At 44.8% G+C, this 14,336-nt stretch overlaps 1 protein-coding gene across 2 annotated transcripts in view; it reads left to right on the plus strand.

The window, feature by feature from the left end:
- GLIS1 (GLIS family zinc finger 1) overlaps positions 1-3,047 on the plus strand; it is a 200,564-nt gene extending 197,517 nt beyond the window's left edge. For both annotated transcript variants that reach the window (XM_085308005.1, XM_085308004.1), the window contains exon 10: positions 2,411-3,047. In XM_085308005.1, coding sequence (XP_085164131.1) covers positions 2,411-2,547 — 137 coding nt within the window. In that variant the 3' untranslated portion in view covers positions 2,548-3,047. The remainder of the gene's footprint in view (positions 1-2,410) is intronic.
- Positions 3,048-14,336: the final 11,289 nt, after the last annotated feature.

A 14,336-nucleotide genomic window follows, 5' to 3' on the forward strand; every position in this document is an offset into this window, starting at 1 on the left:
AAGATAGCTTTATTTTGCAATGCTGGTGCTGACAAAACAGGAAGCTGCTGCTTTGAGAAATATAGCTAAAAATATTAATTCACTCTTTTCTCTTTGGAAGAGTGCTGCTGCACATTTGTGGCAACTGTATTTTCTCATTTAGCTACATAATGTAAATTTTGCAATGAGTTATAGCTAGATGACTAAAACACTTAAATATGTAAGTATTCATTTTTAATGGAGGATTTTTTTTTCCTGTTTTTAAAACCACAATTAAGCATTGGTAGAATTACCAAATCAAGCGCAATGTTCTCCATGGCTTGTCGGAGCCATGAARCACTATCATTTGCTGCAGTCTTAAGTATCTCAGAGAGATTTTTCTCTTCATGTCTGGATTCAGGAGGGCACCTTGGTTAAGGATGATACTGAAAACATATGTATAAATGCTTTTTGAAATGGGGCCTGAGTCTGACCACAAAATTAGAGTTGACTTTCCTGTTTGTTTTGTATTAAAGGCAACTGTGTTGAGCGAGCTGTGCATGCATTTGTCTGGTGTTCCACACTAGAAATTGTACGCATCAGTGACCAACACAAGGGAAGAGTTTAAGCTGGAGTTTCAACTTCAACTTTGAATTCTTTTGTGTTAGTCATAAGTTTGATGTTAGTAAAACATAGGTTTTTTTTTTTTCATGTTAACATCAAATTTCAAGTTTGGATTGACAGATTGCAATATTTAAAGAACAGACTAAATAAACGTTCCGAAAGAAATTGTAGGCACAAAGAATAATGCTATGGCAAGACACCAACTTCAACAACAGTTCATTTTTTCTGTCTGGAGCTAAACTATTATGAAATGTTTCTGTGTAATATTTTTGTTTTTAGAGTAGTTATTGAGGTAGGCAAATACTTAGAGGCTGAAACATAAATATATATGAAATATATAAATCTTATCTCATCTTTTTGTGTGTAAAATAGAGCCATTCAAGTTTGTGAGATTCATCAAGGCTATGCATTAATTTTTTTTTCAGGATTTTATAGCCCCATTAATATTAAATGAGATCTCATCTCACAGGAATGCCAAATGTGACTGGCAAACAGCTGTTCCATGAATCACATTAACAGTCAATAAATTTTTATTTTCTGTTCAGGGCTTTGGATAGTTTATTCTATCTGGAATCTAATAATGATTTCTGAAGTGAATGCTTGTCTTGGGTTTTGTCCATCCGTGACCATGTATCCCCCCCCCCCCCAATATACAGGCTCATCAAATAGAAATTAGCATAACTTAAACACTTGCAAAACTTAGCAAAACCCTGGTCACTCCACTTGGAGCGACACACAGTGCCAGGCAGCCGCACCRGCCCCGTTCGCCTGTGCGAGCCGCTGGCCCTATGCTGTGTGCCCAGCAGTGGAGTTTGGGCCATAAGCTAAAACGGTAAATTAGTATGTCATAGGAAAATACAGAAATAGCAGTAAATACAGAGTTTGGGCTCTAATACTGCAAGTCTGCCTAAGGCCTCTTTGATTAACTTCTGAGGACTGAGCCTACGGCTCTTTGAGAAAGCGTGAGAAACAGTGCAAGGCCACTGGGTCGCTCTGCCGCTGCTGTGGCACTGCGCAGCCGCAGGGGGCTCAGTTTGGCATGGGGCAGCCCCATGTCGGCCACGTGCAAACCCCGCTTGCCTTCAGGATTAGACAGAAACACTGACGAGAAGAACCATTGTCCTCATTTCGCAGAGGGGGAACTGAGGCACCAGAGGACAGAGCTGTTCCCCGGAGGCTCTGCAGAGCTCCGCTGCGGCGTGGAGCCCACTGCTCCAATCCCAGCGCTTGCAGTGCGAGCTGTGGCTGGCCAGCAGCAAAGGCAGGTTAGGGGAGAGAGGGGCACAGCGGGAAACGGCCGTGTGCTTTGGGCCAAGCAGTAAAGCTTGTGCTTCAAGGGACGCCACGGCGGTGCAGCTGCCCTCGTGTCGGCCATTGGTGGGCACCCACCAGCCGCAGGCCCCAGGCTCCTCCTCAACCTCAAGAGCAGCTGGGAGACGTGGGATATTTCCCTAAGGGCTGTTAAAAGGAAAAGCACATGACACGAGCGGACGACATGCCTCGTGGTGCGCCGGGACTAGGCTCCTTGCCTGGCCGTTGTTCTGACATCCCAGTCACGTAATAGCTGTCTCGTCCCAAGAGAGCCGGGCTCCAATACTAGCACATCACTTGCAAGCGGGTAGCTCGCTGCAGAAACGCATGGGGGACTCATACACCATGATACAAGCACCCACGGAGCTCGGTTTGTGCATCTCCYGGGTGAGGCTTTGATGGTGAAGTCTTCCCATTAACGCTGGGCTGTGTGCGTAACCCCAGCCGCAAAGGCTGCTCCCCTCCTTGTATGTACTGTGGCACTAAATCGTGTCCATGYGACTTGTCACGTTCGCAGGCTACGACGCGATTTCTGAAGCACAGTGTGTGTCTGAAGATATGGTCTCCAATGGAACAGATGAAAACGGATTCTTCCAAAACGGCGCCTTTGATCACTGCTTGAATCACATTCCTTCCATCTACACGGACACCTAAGAACAGTGCCGCCCTTGTTTCCTTTATTATACCTATAACTGTATATGTAATAACAAAGATGTTGTTCAAGTACTTTTATTTAGTCTGTATCCCTATATGTGCTCATTTAAATAAACACCTCACATTTACTAAACCATTTTATACATGAATAGTCTGTGTAAGGTACTATTGGAACCTGTTCCTTTGCTGTGGCACTTTGAAATTCATGCTTTAAGGGAAGGAGGAGCAGCTGAAGCAGGTTGTTTTGTATGTTCTCTCAGTAAAGTGTAAATGTAAGTTATATAATAAGCTTGTAAAGAAGAGAGTTTTTTTTTTTCCTAAAAAGTATGTTTTCAATTTGAGAATGTTGGTCCCTTTAATCAGTTTTCATTTAATTCTTTTTTTTTTCTGGAACTGAAAGGATTTTTTAATCACAGACCTCATGTATATAAAGATCTCCATTTGCTCGGCTGGTTTTATATTTTCAGTTTTACAAGAAAGCATTAAAAACTGGAAACAAGTGTCCTGTCATTTCTGAACATCATCACTCTGCCTGATAAACTGTAGTATTACATTCTTAAGATGCCTGACAATGATTTAAACCAAGTGGTTTAACTTGGTAACTGTGAAACTAAAGCAGCCCGGGTGTACATGGGGCAACCAAGGAGCCTGTAGCTTTATAGGGAAAGGGCCGAGGGCTGGCAGCGCAGTGGCTCGCAGCCTCCCCGGTGCCCACGTGGCAGTGGCGGGGGGGCCACGCGCGGCGTCCCCACATGCCTCACCAGGGAAAGCTGAAGGCAGCAGAGCCTGGCTTTTGGCCGCTGCAAGAAGYTGTGCAGCCTGAGGCTGGTGCACGCTTGCACGTGGCGCCAGCCACGCTGACGCTCAGCACCGCTCGGCTCACCGGGCTGTCACCTTCCGAAAACCAGGTGGCCCAGCTCGTGCCGAGCACATGTTATAATGAGCTCCTGGAAAAGTCTCCGGGAGAACAGTAAGGAAAACAATAACCAAGAAAACAATAATTCTTATCATTTGTAATTCATTGCTAGCTGTGCTTAGTAAGGCACAAGCAACCTAGGAGAGCTGGAATGGTTATTTGAAAGGCTTTGTCCCATCTAACATGCAAAAAGCACAACCCCTGGAATCGCTGCTGCATACTGAACTTGCTGTCCCACAGCTGTGGGTGCAGTTTGGATTAAATGAAGCTGTGACACATCTTTGGGAAGAAATTCAGATTTAGCATCAACTTTGCTCTTGTACTATAAAGCAGCATCCTCAGTGAAGCGGCAGCCGCAGCGCCTGAGGATGGCACAGGCTTCTTTTGCCCTTCTGCCTGTTGCCAGGTCCTGCCGCGCAGCACCGCGCTGCTGCAGCGTCAGTGAGGCCCTGCCCTGGTGCCAGGGCCCGCATCACCGTTCGCACATTGCAGTCCCCTTACCTGTTCCCCAGGGCACCAGCCCAAAACAAGAGGCAGCAGCTGGAGGATTTCATGGCTCCTCTACGCCATCCACCAAACCACTGGGTCAGAAAAACGTCCAGCACCTGGCTTCCACAGGAAAACTTTTTCCATGGGAAAAAAAGAAAAATGCTACAGTCAGTTGCATGTTAGGAAAAACCAGTACATTTTGCAGCTGCCTAGTCAGAATCCACAGAACAGCCATGGAATTGAATGGGGCATAGATACATATGTGTATATACATACATACATACATATATATATATAAAAAAAAATATATAAAGGACAATTTGGTGGCAAGGTGTGAACACAAMAGCTGAAGTCCCAGGGAAATCCCAGTAGCTGCATAAACACCGGTGCCCTTTGCAGCCCTACCAGTGCACGCAGGCYTCCTGGCAGTCCCAAATCAGCATCCACTCCCTAGGAATAAGTTTATAAAGGCCCCAAATCATGCTGTAAGTGTACATGTAACTTTGCTTCTGATCACTGCCACACTTGGCTTTCTGTCCTGCTGCTTATCTACCTGGATGCATCAGACTTTTGGCCTCAAGCATAAGCCATTCAGTTTAGGCAGCCAAAACTCTTTCCTATAATGTTAAAAAATGAGGCAGGTATACATATATATGTACATTAATGGTCCAGCAGAAAGAGCTCCAGAGCTTTCAAAGGAAGGACGACTTAGAAAAAACATATCCAGAGCCTAACAAAGCTGCACTGGCTGAAAAAAAAAAATCAAAATAATTGCTGTGCTCCAATTACTTGGAGACATTAAAAGGAAATGGTGCCTTAAAAACATGATTAATCTAATTTCCTAAAAATTAAAGAAATCCTTCAAAAATGTCATTTTTTAGTTAAAAATACAAACCATCCAAATCTAAACATATTTGATCAATTATAAAAATATTTATGTCACAACAACCAGGCTGTTCGAAACCACACAATGATTCACAAAGGTCTGGGAAACTTAAAGCAGAGCAGCTGGAGCAATGATTTTAATTCCAGAATCTGTGTGAATCAGGTTTTCTGTAAATTAAAAGGCTAGATTCAGAGAAATGCAAAGGCCCTACTTTGAGACAGTATGGTTTGGAAAGTTATCCATAATAAAACCATTRAAATACACAATAGCACAAGTTAATCATTACTTCTGTGCCTGTGTACTTCATTATTTCCTTTTATTACGTTTAATAGGGAAGTATCTCATGTAAGCTTTTCCTATAGATACAAAGAAGCATTTCAATGGCCTTCACTGCTTGGCAAGTTTCTTCTTGTGGAGCTTTAAAAAACCCATCAACTAATACCTACAATAACTGGAGTAAGGCTTTATAACAGTAGAAAATTATTACTCTGCAGAATTAAAATGGAGCTGCTGGTTCCCATTGACTATTAGATACTTTTTCAATCTAGGCAACAGAATTTGACYAATAAATGGCAACAATGATTTTTAAATAACTATAAATCATGTCTCCAGTGAATAAACCCCCCATTTACATGGGCATGTACTGTCTGTGCAGCACACTTTGGGAACGACTGAAAAAAGATGACTTGCACAGGCCGATCGAGCTGCCCTTGAAGCAGCTGGAGCCCTTCTTGGGGCTTTCCCCCAGCCAGGATGCCCGCCAAACCGGAGGCATTCAGCAGCACCCCTACTACTTTTAATATAATGAAGCTTTTAATTGTACAGGAAACCAAAACTGCTTCTTCTCTCCCCGTTAACTGCAGTACGTCATGAGCTGTAGATGCAAACTTCCTTCTAATGCTACAGAGGTGCCTTTGTAAGCAAGTGTGCGAGATGCACCCGTGTGGCATAGCGTGACAAGATCACAACTATTCACAGCATAATTCTGTCACGGCACCATGACACAGGACTTCGTGAGAGCACAGTCAGGTAGGGCACGAGGCCGGTATCAGATCTGCTCCGGTGAAAAGAATACACATTTGGTAGAAGCCCTTCTGAACACAGCAGAGTYGCACCAAAAGCTCCTCTGTGCTTAAATTACAAAGCAAACTGAAAACTCTCCCCTTCTGAAGCGATTTTGAAGTCAGTGGCCTAAAGTCAGTAGAAAAAGAGCTGCAGACTTTGACGTTGTCACAGCCTGGTAAGGTTGCGTATCTTGGCTCCATGGTCTGTCAGCTATTCACAGCTGCAAAACGAGTTAAACCATGGAAGACTTTTTTCTTTAAAGTGTCTAAGCCATAGAAAGTCCCAATATAGCTGAAGGTTTGGTAAGTCTGAGTTTTCTACCTGATTTCTACTGAAATGAAAAGTCTGTCTGCCAAAGATTCTTTGGCAAAAAGATTTTTGTAGTGGTGGTGAAGTAAAAAAAAAAAATGTAGTGGTGGTGGAAAAAAAAAAAAAAAAAAAAAGAAAAGAAAAAAAGGAAGTCAAATAATTCTTCTATATTAACACAGATTTTCTGGCTGGAGTCAGTAGCGCTCCTTCAAAACCAAGTGACTCAACTTTAGGAGAGTGTTTCTGGCCCTGTGTAAGTTAGAAGGTCTCTTCTATTAATCAGGGACACCAAGAAAGGCATGATATTAATTTTCAAAACTTTTACAAGTTTTGGCCTTTTGCATTTGGAGAGTTCAGCCCTCGCTCCTGGGAATGGCAGGGTCCCCTTTGCACTGCGCCCARACAGTTGGTGGCCAGTGTGGATGCGCTATGGACACAGGCATCATCTCTGGGATTTGGGAGACACAGGAAAACACTGACCAGAGGCCGGCCTAGGAAGTGAGTGGATTAAAAGCTGATTTATTGGAGAACTAGACTCACTGGTCCAAATTTCCAGATTTCTTAATTTTGAAGGAGCAGCAAAAAATCCCAAGAGGAAGTAGCACCCAAAGGAGCGAGGGGCAGCCCCACAGCAACTCATCTCTCCTTGTGCCCAAGTTAGGTATCCAGCTCACTTGTGAGAGTCAGGATTTTCCTCTTAAATAACCATGAGCTGGATGCATTTCACTCAGCTCTAGACAGCCACCAGTTGTCCAGCCCCGTGTCCGCCTCGATCAGCAGAAAGAGAAAGCTCCTCCRAAGGTTGAGTCAACCCATCCCAGGTGAGGTGCGGGGAGCCACGAGGRGCTGCCAAGCCACACACCGCCTGTGCTGGAGGCACATACCTCAGACCTGGATACATGGCAAAACTCGGGCAGCTGGAACCCGTCGCAGCGTGTCCCTGAATCTCCATTCACCAAGGGCTAAGAGGCTGTAACGAGGAGGCTCAGCCTGCGCAGCACCATCTGCACCACCTCTCTGAGCAAAACTGGAGACCGCTGATGCCAGGAGGAATCTGCAAAAAACAGCTTATGTGAAATATAACCCAGAGGAACAGCATCAAATCCTAATGGGCCRAGGGACAGATTTCTGAAAGGGTCTGAACACCCCAAAATGAAAGAAAGGCATTGAGTGGGATTTTCAGAACTGACTTAATTGCTTTAATTCCATCTCCAAGATTTTATTTCCTTCTGCAAATCCTCTTAGGTGCCTATTTGCATCTTTAGGCACATTTTGGAAAGCTGGTCTATATTGCATAATGAGTTTTCTTTCCTATCTTTTTGGACTGGGAACCACACATTTACCTAGGAATTCTCTGTGGAGCACAAATCTGTTAGAATTATAAATACAGCCCAAGCTGGGAACAGGCATTGGAAACTGCCATGAAGTGCATGTACAGAAAACAGTGATTCTAGTCACACAAGATACCTGATATAGTTGGCAGGAAGGCAAAGCTAAACAAATGCAGGTTTACATTTTACTATTTAAAGAATAAAATATTCAACTTGAGTTCCATTAACACCTGTCAGGATTTTGGTGCATACTCAAATCCACATTTCTAATTTTACTGCTAAATAATCCCAAACTTGGCAGCTACTAGGTAAAGTAAAATACCCCAGCTAAACATCTGAAGCAAATTGTAGCTCTCGGGAAGAGCCCTTCTGCTGTACAAATGAAGGTCATATGTATAAATGATTAGAAGCTTAAGGAAATACGTCTTCTGCTTTTTCTAAATTGATAACACACACATATTGCATTAATACTCCCACATCAATTATTGGGCTTGTTCCCTGCTGTAAAAAAGAAAAAAAAAGATATATTTTTTCTAATAAGCCCTTGGAATAATATTCTTACACAAGCACAATTATCTCTTGTTGTGCAGAGGGAGAAGATTTTGATTCAATAGCCTGCATCATGGCTCGCAGCACAGCAGTGGTACGCCRGGAAGCGGGCGTCCGGTGTTTCAGGGGACCACGTCTCTGCCGTCCGCTCCCGTGGGTGCTTCGTGTGAATGTGCGCTGGGTCYCCGGCCCGAAGGCACTCCTGTTCAGCACCAGGCTCAAAGCTGTTGTGACCAACCCCTAGTACTTTCAGGACAGCGAGCTGCCACCATGTCACGCTCCCCAGAATGAACTTATTCCTCAGGCTCATAAAAATACTTCTGAAACACATTTTTCCCTTTAGAAGTGTACCAGATCTCACTAAGTACCAAGTATTTTCCATGAATGTTCCCAGGCTAAAACACACCTGGAGCCATCTATAGGGTCTTCATACATACAGATCCTGCATATACATGTCTCATCGTCACCCCGCTAGCTGGGTCCATGGCCGGGTACTTTGTTTCGGCAGGGGATGGTCCTGGCCAGGACACAGGAGCCCAGCCCTGGCACATTGTAAGGGAGGGTGACCAAGGGCACCCTGTTCATCCCCACTGCCCGGAGCTCAGAGACGTTGATCACCTCCGACCAAGTGCCCCTTGCATTGGCTAACACCAGGTTGGGCTCAGAGAGCCAAAAGTCAAAAAAAAAAAAAAAAAAAAAAAAAAAAAAAAAAAAAAAAAAAAAAAAAAGAAAAGCTATTTCCCTTGACAAACACCTCATATTCTTCCCCGTTTGCATCTTTATCAAGAGACAGGCGAATCTGGCAGGCTGGCACTGCACACAAGTCAAAGTACCACGCTGCAATTTTGCAAGGACGTAGCTGCAAACGTCTCATTTTGTTTTCGCCCTGCGTCTCGAGAGGTGCACGTCAGGCAATCCGGCAGCAACGCTCCCGTAACCTCCTGCCTGTCTACAAGCCCCTCTCCCGCGCATTTTTCACTGCCACGCCTGGACTGTGCAGATGCTTCCCTTTTCTCGGCAGAGGGAGCTCCGGCTCCGGCGCATCGGGACAGAAACATCCAGCCCAGGCTCYCACTGCTGCTGCGGGGTTGTGCTTGGCCCGGCCTCCCCTCGCAGGCAAAGGTCCATCACCGGGGCTTCGACCCTGGTGGGAATCTCTGTTAGCAAAAAGCTGCTGTTGTCACAAAGCTGTTGGGAAATTTAACAAGTAGATGTGTGGTTTTATCGGTGCTAGGGAGAGCAAGGATTGCCGARTAATTGTTTTTCCCACAAGAATCAGATGGCTTTAGGGACCAGCAATAAACAGTAATCCCTATTCAGTTAATTACTGGTATTTTTCCAGTTTGAAGGCCCCCCAGCAAATTCCAGATAAAGTAATGCTACAGGCAGTGCTTAAACCGCCRCTACCCAGGGCCACGTCTGCCCCTTGCCCAGGCCCCTGGGGCCAGCTGTGCCCGGTGAGCACTGATGTCCGGAGTGTCGTCACTTGGACAGTTTGGGAACGTCATCCTCCCCCCCCCCAGCAGCTTCCGTCGTCCCCCTGGAAATTCAGGGAATGAGGGGTCCTGCGAGTCCCACTGGGGGCACATCTGGAGGCTCCTGTGTGCAAGACCAGGCTGCTCCTGCCCCATCTTAGGCGGCACTTCTACATCCCTGCATTAAAGGGCTAAAATGATCGCCTGCCTTCCCACGCTGCCCGACTCTATTTAATTAAGGTGATGACTGATGGTGAGCGGGAATTTGGTGCTGGATACAGGCATCTTCCACACAACAGTAAAACACTGTCTTTAAAAATATCTGTTTTGCTCACAGTCCGTTGCAAATGCCGCATTTAACAAAATATGGTTTTGGAAGTACGATTAGCAACACATAAAACCTTTATCCAGGCAGCAGATTCCCTCTAATCCTATTTTACTGTTTTTATGTACTCTATCTTTATGAAACACTTATTGCACAATAAATGCAGAATATTTACAATACAAAACATCAGACACTGCAAGTAAATATAAATATGTTCTTCTATATTATGTCAGAGACATATTGGCTTTAATATGTCAAAATAATTTTTCTTTTTCTCTCCCCCAGAAAACTACTGCGCTATTTCCTTTCTTAGATCCATATTAAACATCCAGCAGATTCCAACAGTTACAACTATAAGTGTTTGAAAAAAATCCAAAAGAGAGAATTCGTCATCTCTCTAAACCTCATTAAGAATATAAAAACCACATGTCGAAATCTAAATAAAAGCTTTTTACCGAAGTGGTTATTTTGGTTATAGAAAATCAAAGTATATAAAAAAGGTAATGATCACTTTGCAAAAAATAAAGTTAAAATAAAATTTCTGAGTCCTCCCCCTCCCCGCTTTTAATTTAAATTTTAATGGAAAATTTAAACTGGGTGATTTTACGTGATGATTCAGCTACCTGAATTGAAGTCAGCTCTGACTGTTGGACATTCCAGGGTATTTTAGCAGAAAGATTCCTCAACCCAGAGACCTTTCTATTCATATTTTCAACCTATCTGCAAAAACACCTAGAAAAGATGCTGCAACTGTCCTCGTGAGTGTCCCCACTGTCCCTCGTGCCACCTCCCCGCAAGCCACCCTCGCAGCCGGGCGCCCTGCACTGAGCGCTGCAACGACTGCGCTAACCGCCTCTGCGCTTGCTCAACAACACAATGAAAAGCAGAGAAAAACTGGCAAATTCAGGCTCGTCTACTGGAAAAACTCATGATTTTAGCTAGTGCAGGTAAGAGGCTGAAGCTGCCTGGTAAGCCGCGGGCACTGCCCCTCCGTGGCTGTGTTTTCCCATGGCGCAGCCCCACACTGCCACTGTGCCCACAGGAGATATTGGTAGAAACACAAGTGCTCTCCGCATGAAACCTGCTGCCCTTCATGTTTCTAGCAAAAAGAGAAAACCGGCTCAAGCATGCGTGCAGGTAATGGCTCTGCCTCAGCCAGGCACTTGCCTACAGGACTAAATTCCTCTAAAATCTTATAAATCTGAATGCTAACATGCAGTTTCCCATCTTGTAAGCTAGCTGGGACCTGATGGCTCAGCGAGTACCTGGAGGCAGCGCTGAACGCTTCCCTCCTAACTGCGATTCTGTGACACCAGCAGGCTGCATCAGCGCTGGAGACTAGGAGACTGGAAAAAACACTGTCAGGAAACAAATCAGCTTAATTGACGAAATGTCCCCAATCCGGTCACTGCTCCAAACCAAAGCAACTTTGTCTCTGCTGCTCTGCACGTCCTTTCATCCCATGAAGCCACGATTTAAGATCAGCCCAAGCGGGACATAGACAAAGGAGTTTAGGTGATGCTGGCTCTCCCTTGAAATGTGTATGAAATTAGTTTACTTTTCAGATTCATGGAGTAGTGATGAGTGCACATGTGCACTTCTGTATGTACGTTCCTTTTTGCAGCATCTAAAGGCTATGTCTGATACTTATCTTAAATCATAAAATCATAGAATTGATAAGGTTGGAAGGGACCTCTGGAGATCATCCAGTCCAACCCTCAAACGAGTGGCCCATACAGGGATCAAACCCATTACCTTGGCATTTTTAGCACCCTGCTCTAACCAGCTGAGCTAAACCTAACCCCCAAATGCTGCATTACTCGCCAAAAGAAACCRTAATTGTCTTCTGTAAATAACTTTATCTACTGTTCAGCATTTTACTAGTCTTGCTGTGTTATGCTATCGCACTTACTGTTTTACAAGTACTAACATTCCCTGGCAGGAAATGCTGTAAAAACATAGAAACTTAAATATTTTTCCATCTCTTGAATTTATAATGACCAGTGGATTCAACCAACAGTCGCTCAAGCCGTAAGTTGCTTGGCTTGTGTAGAGGGAAAGGCTGGTTAATTGGGACAGTCTGCTAYTCTACACTGCCTAAATCGAGGAAACTACGGCAAAGCTCAGCCTCTTCACTCTCTACACAGCCAGCCAACCTCCTGGCTGACAAGGCCAAAAAGCTGGGACAAAAGTTCCAACAATTTGCCCCAAAAGTGCTGGCAGGCAGCAGGAACGGGGCTCCCCAGCCCTGCCTTGGCTGGGGCTCGTAGCCGGCTGGACGCAGCTGTTCCCACACTGGCTGTGGCACACGTTCCTGATGCAAAATGCCAGCTGTGTCTAACAGAGGCAGCTCACATAGCTCAAAGCCAACAAAATAACATTTTGCTTTTCTGTGTGCTTTGGACTACTAAGTTCATGGATTTTTCTTCTTCTCTGAAAAAGTAATGGATGCTTATAATTCGTGAACTATTGCCATTTTTATATGTTGTCCACTTAAGATGACTTAAGATCATTATTTCTCCTTTTGCTTCTCCTCTAGTTTTGTCTTCTTTTTTGAGGGGGGGGCCTTTTTCCTTTTGCCTGCACTGTGGAGCCAGTTGTATGCTCCCAATCCTGCTACAGCCTGTCAGGCATTTTCTGACCACCAAAGCATTGGTGCTTTAAGCCCTAGATTAGCCAAGGACGCCACTTTCTGAAGAGCGACAGACCTTGGGGAACATGGGGTTTCTTACTGCTGCTGCTTTTGAACCCTGCCAGAGGGGCAGCATCACACAAAACAGGAATCGAAAAGTRCACCAGCCTGTCTCTGGCCAGAGCAGAGAAAACCAGATATTGCGCCAAACAGCGCAATACAACAGTGCAGTTGTACAAAACTCTAGAGTTGTGCAAAAAAACCCAGTACCAGCAACCTGGGCACTCAAACCTGGGGAGCCTCATTGACAACCAGCACTGTGAGCTGGTGCTTTTGGAAGTTCTTCCCCTTTTGGGAGACTTGTGGGTCTATGGCTGTATAGATGATGGGTTGTCCCCAAGGTGCGCGGCTGTGGGTGAGCACAGCCTGTGCAGGCAGCAGGGCTGGGATCCAGCACCCAAAGCACAGCCCCTGCCAGGATGCATTTTCACTCCACTTCTCTGCGAAGTTTCATTTCTAGCTGCCATGGCGGGATCCCCCCAGCACCATGCATCTGCCAGCATCTCATCAACTTCCTTTCTGAAATAGAAACTGTCATTTTTATATGCTCTCTCCCAGTATTGTTAATGAATTACAAACCCTGATGCGGTATCTGACTGGTTATGGTGCTCGTTACTGAAGATCTCAGATCTGATTTTCAGCTGCCTGCTTAAGTTTATTTAATTAAAATTAGGGTTGATTTCTGGGTAATGTGTGTTGAATATTAATTTTCCAGTTTACTTTTAGATTTTTTGCTAATGGAAAACACTTGACGTTCATGATGTGAACTACAGTCTGCACTTACCCTGTACAATGCACTGTCTTCACACTTCCTGTGTTCAATATTCCCTTCAACAACAGCAAGGCTCCCACATGAAGCATGAGAAGCATTCTGGAAGGCAAAGACTCCTTGTATGAACAAATCCCATCTACAACAGTGGATTYGTGTGGTTTTGAGTGAAAAATGGGTAACACTTGCAGAGATTGCTTTTCCACCACTTCAATTATATTGTTAATAAAAGCATTAATAATTGTTATCATTATTAATACTTCAAGAGTAACAAAGCAACTCTGCAGCACTTTCCCAGCGGCCCTGAGAGGGTTTTGGCACGTCCAGGAGCCAAGACAGCTCATGCATGCGGGAACACTGGGCAATGCCCACATTGCCCAGCACAGGGAACTGCAGGCGAAGCTGCTCTGCAAGACAGGCTCCAGCACTGCACGCTTGCATGCACTCCTCATAGCCCATTTTTCTCACTTACTGAATGATCGATAAAGGAAAGACATGGTAGTGCACTAAAACACTGCAGGAGACGTTTATCCCTTTCAGAGTCTACCTCCCCCTTGGAAACAAATTTTGCACAGATCATCTCCCATACCTCACTGCAGCAYTGCCTGCCCTCCATGACATTAATCCTTGCATCTTTCGGAGCTTGGTGCTAATGAGAAGCATGGACTAATTACTCTATGCTCCTAAATCATCRGCAGCTGTCAGCAACAAAAAGCAGTATTAGTGCTGTTCTTGTTCAGCCTGACTTATCTGCAAACATACTCCAAAACCTCACCAAAAGCACATTTTGAATAGCCCCTTTCTGAGAAGGGACAACATTGGCCTCTATTGGATCCTCTAGAGAACCCCATGGGAAGAATTATTTCCATTTTAAAGATAACACCAGTGAGATGGAGAAGAGGAATACAGAGGCCATAGGAACACTACCAGGAACTGAAACCTGGGAGCTTATGATGTCTAGCTAATAACTTTCCTTAAATATG

This window comes from Rhea americana, unplaced genomic scaffold (assembly GCF_003343005.1).
Source record: "Rhea americana isolate MKP2758 unplaced genomic scaffold, rheAme1 scaffold_27, whole genome shotgun sequence".
Lineage (NCBI taxonomy): Eukaryota > Metazoa > Chordata > Aves > Rheiformes > Rheidae > Rhea > Rhea americana.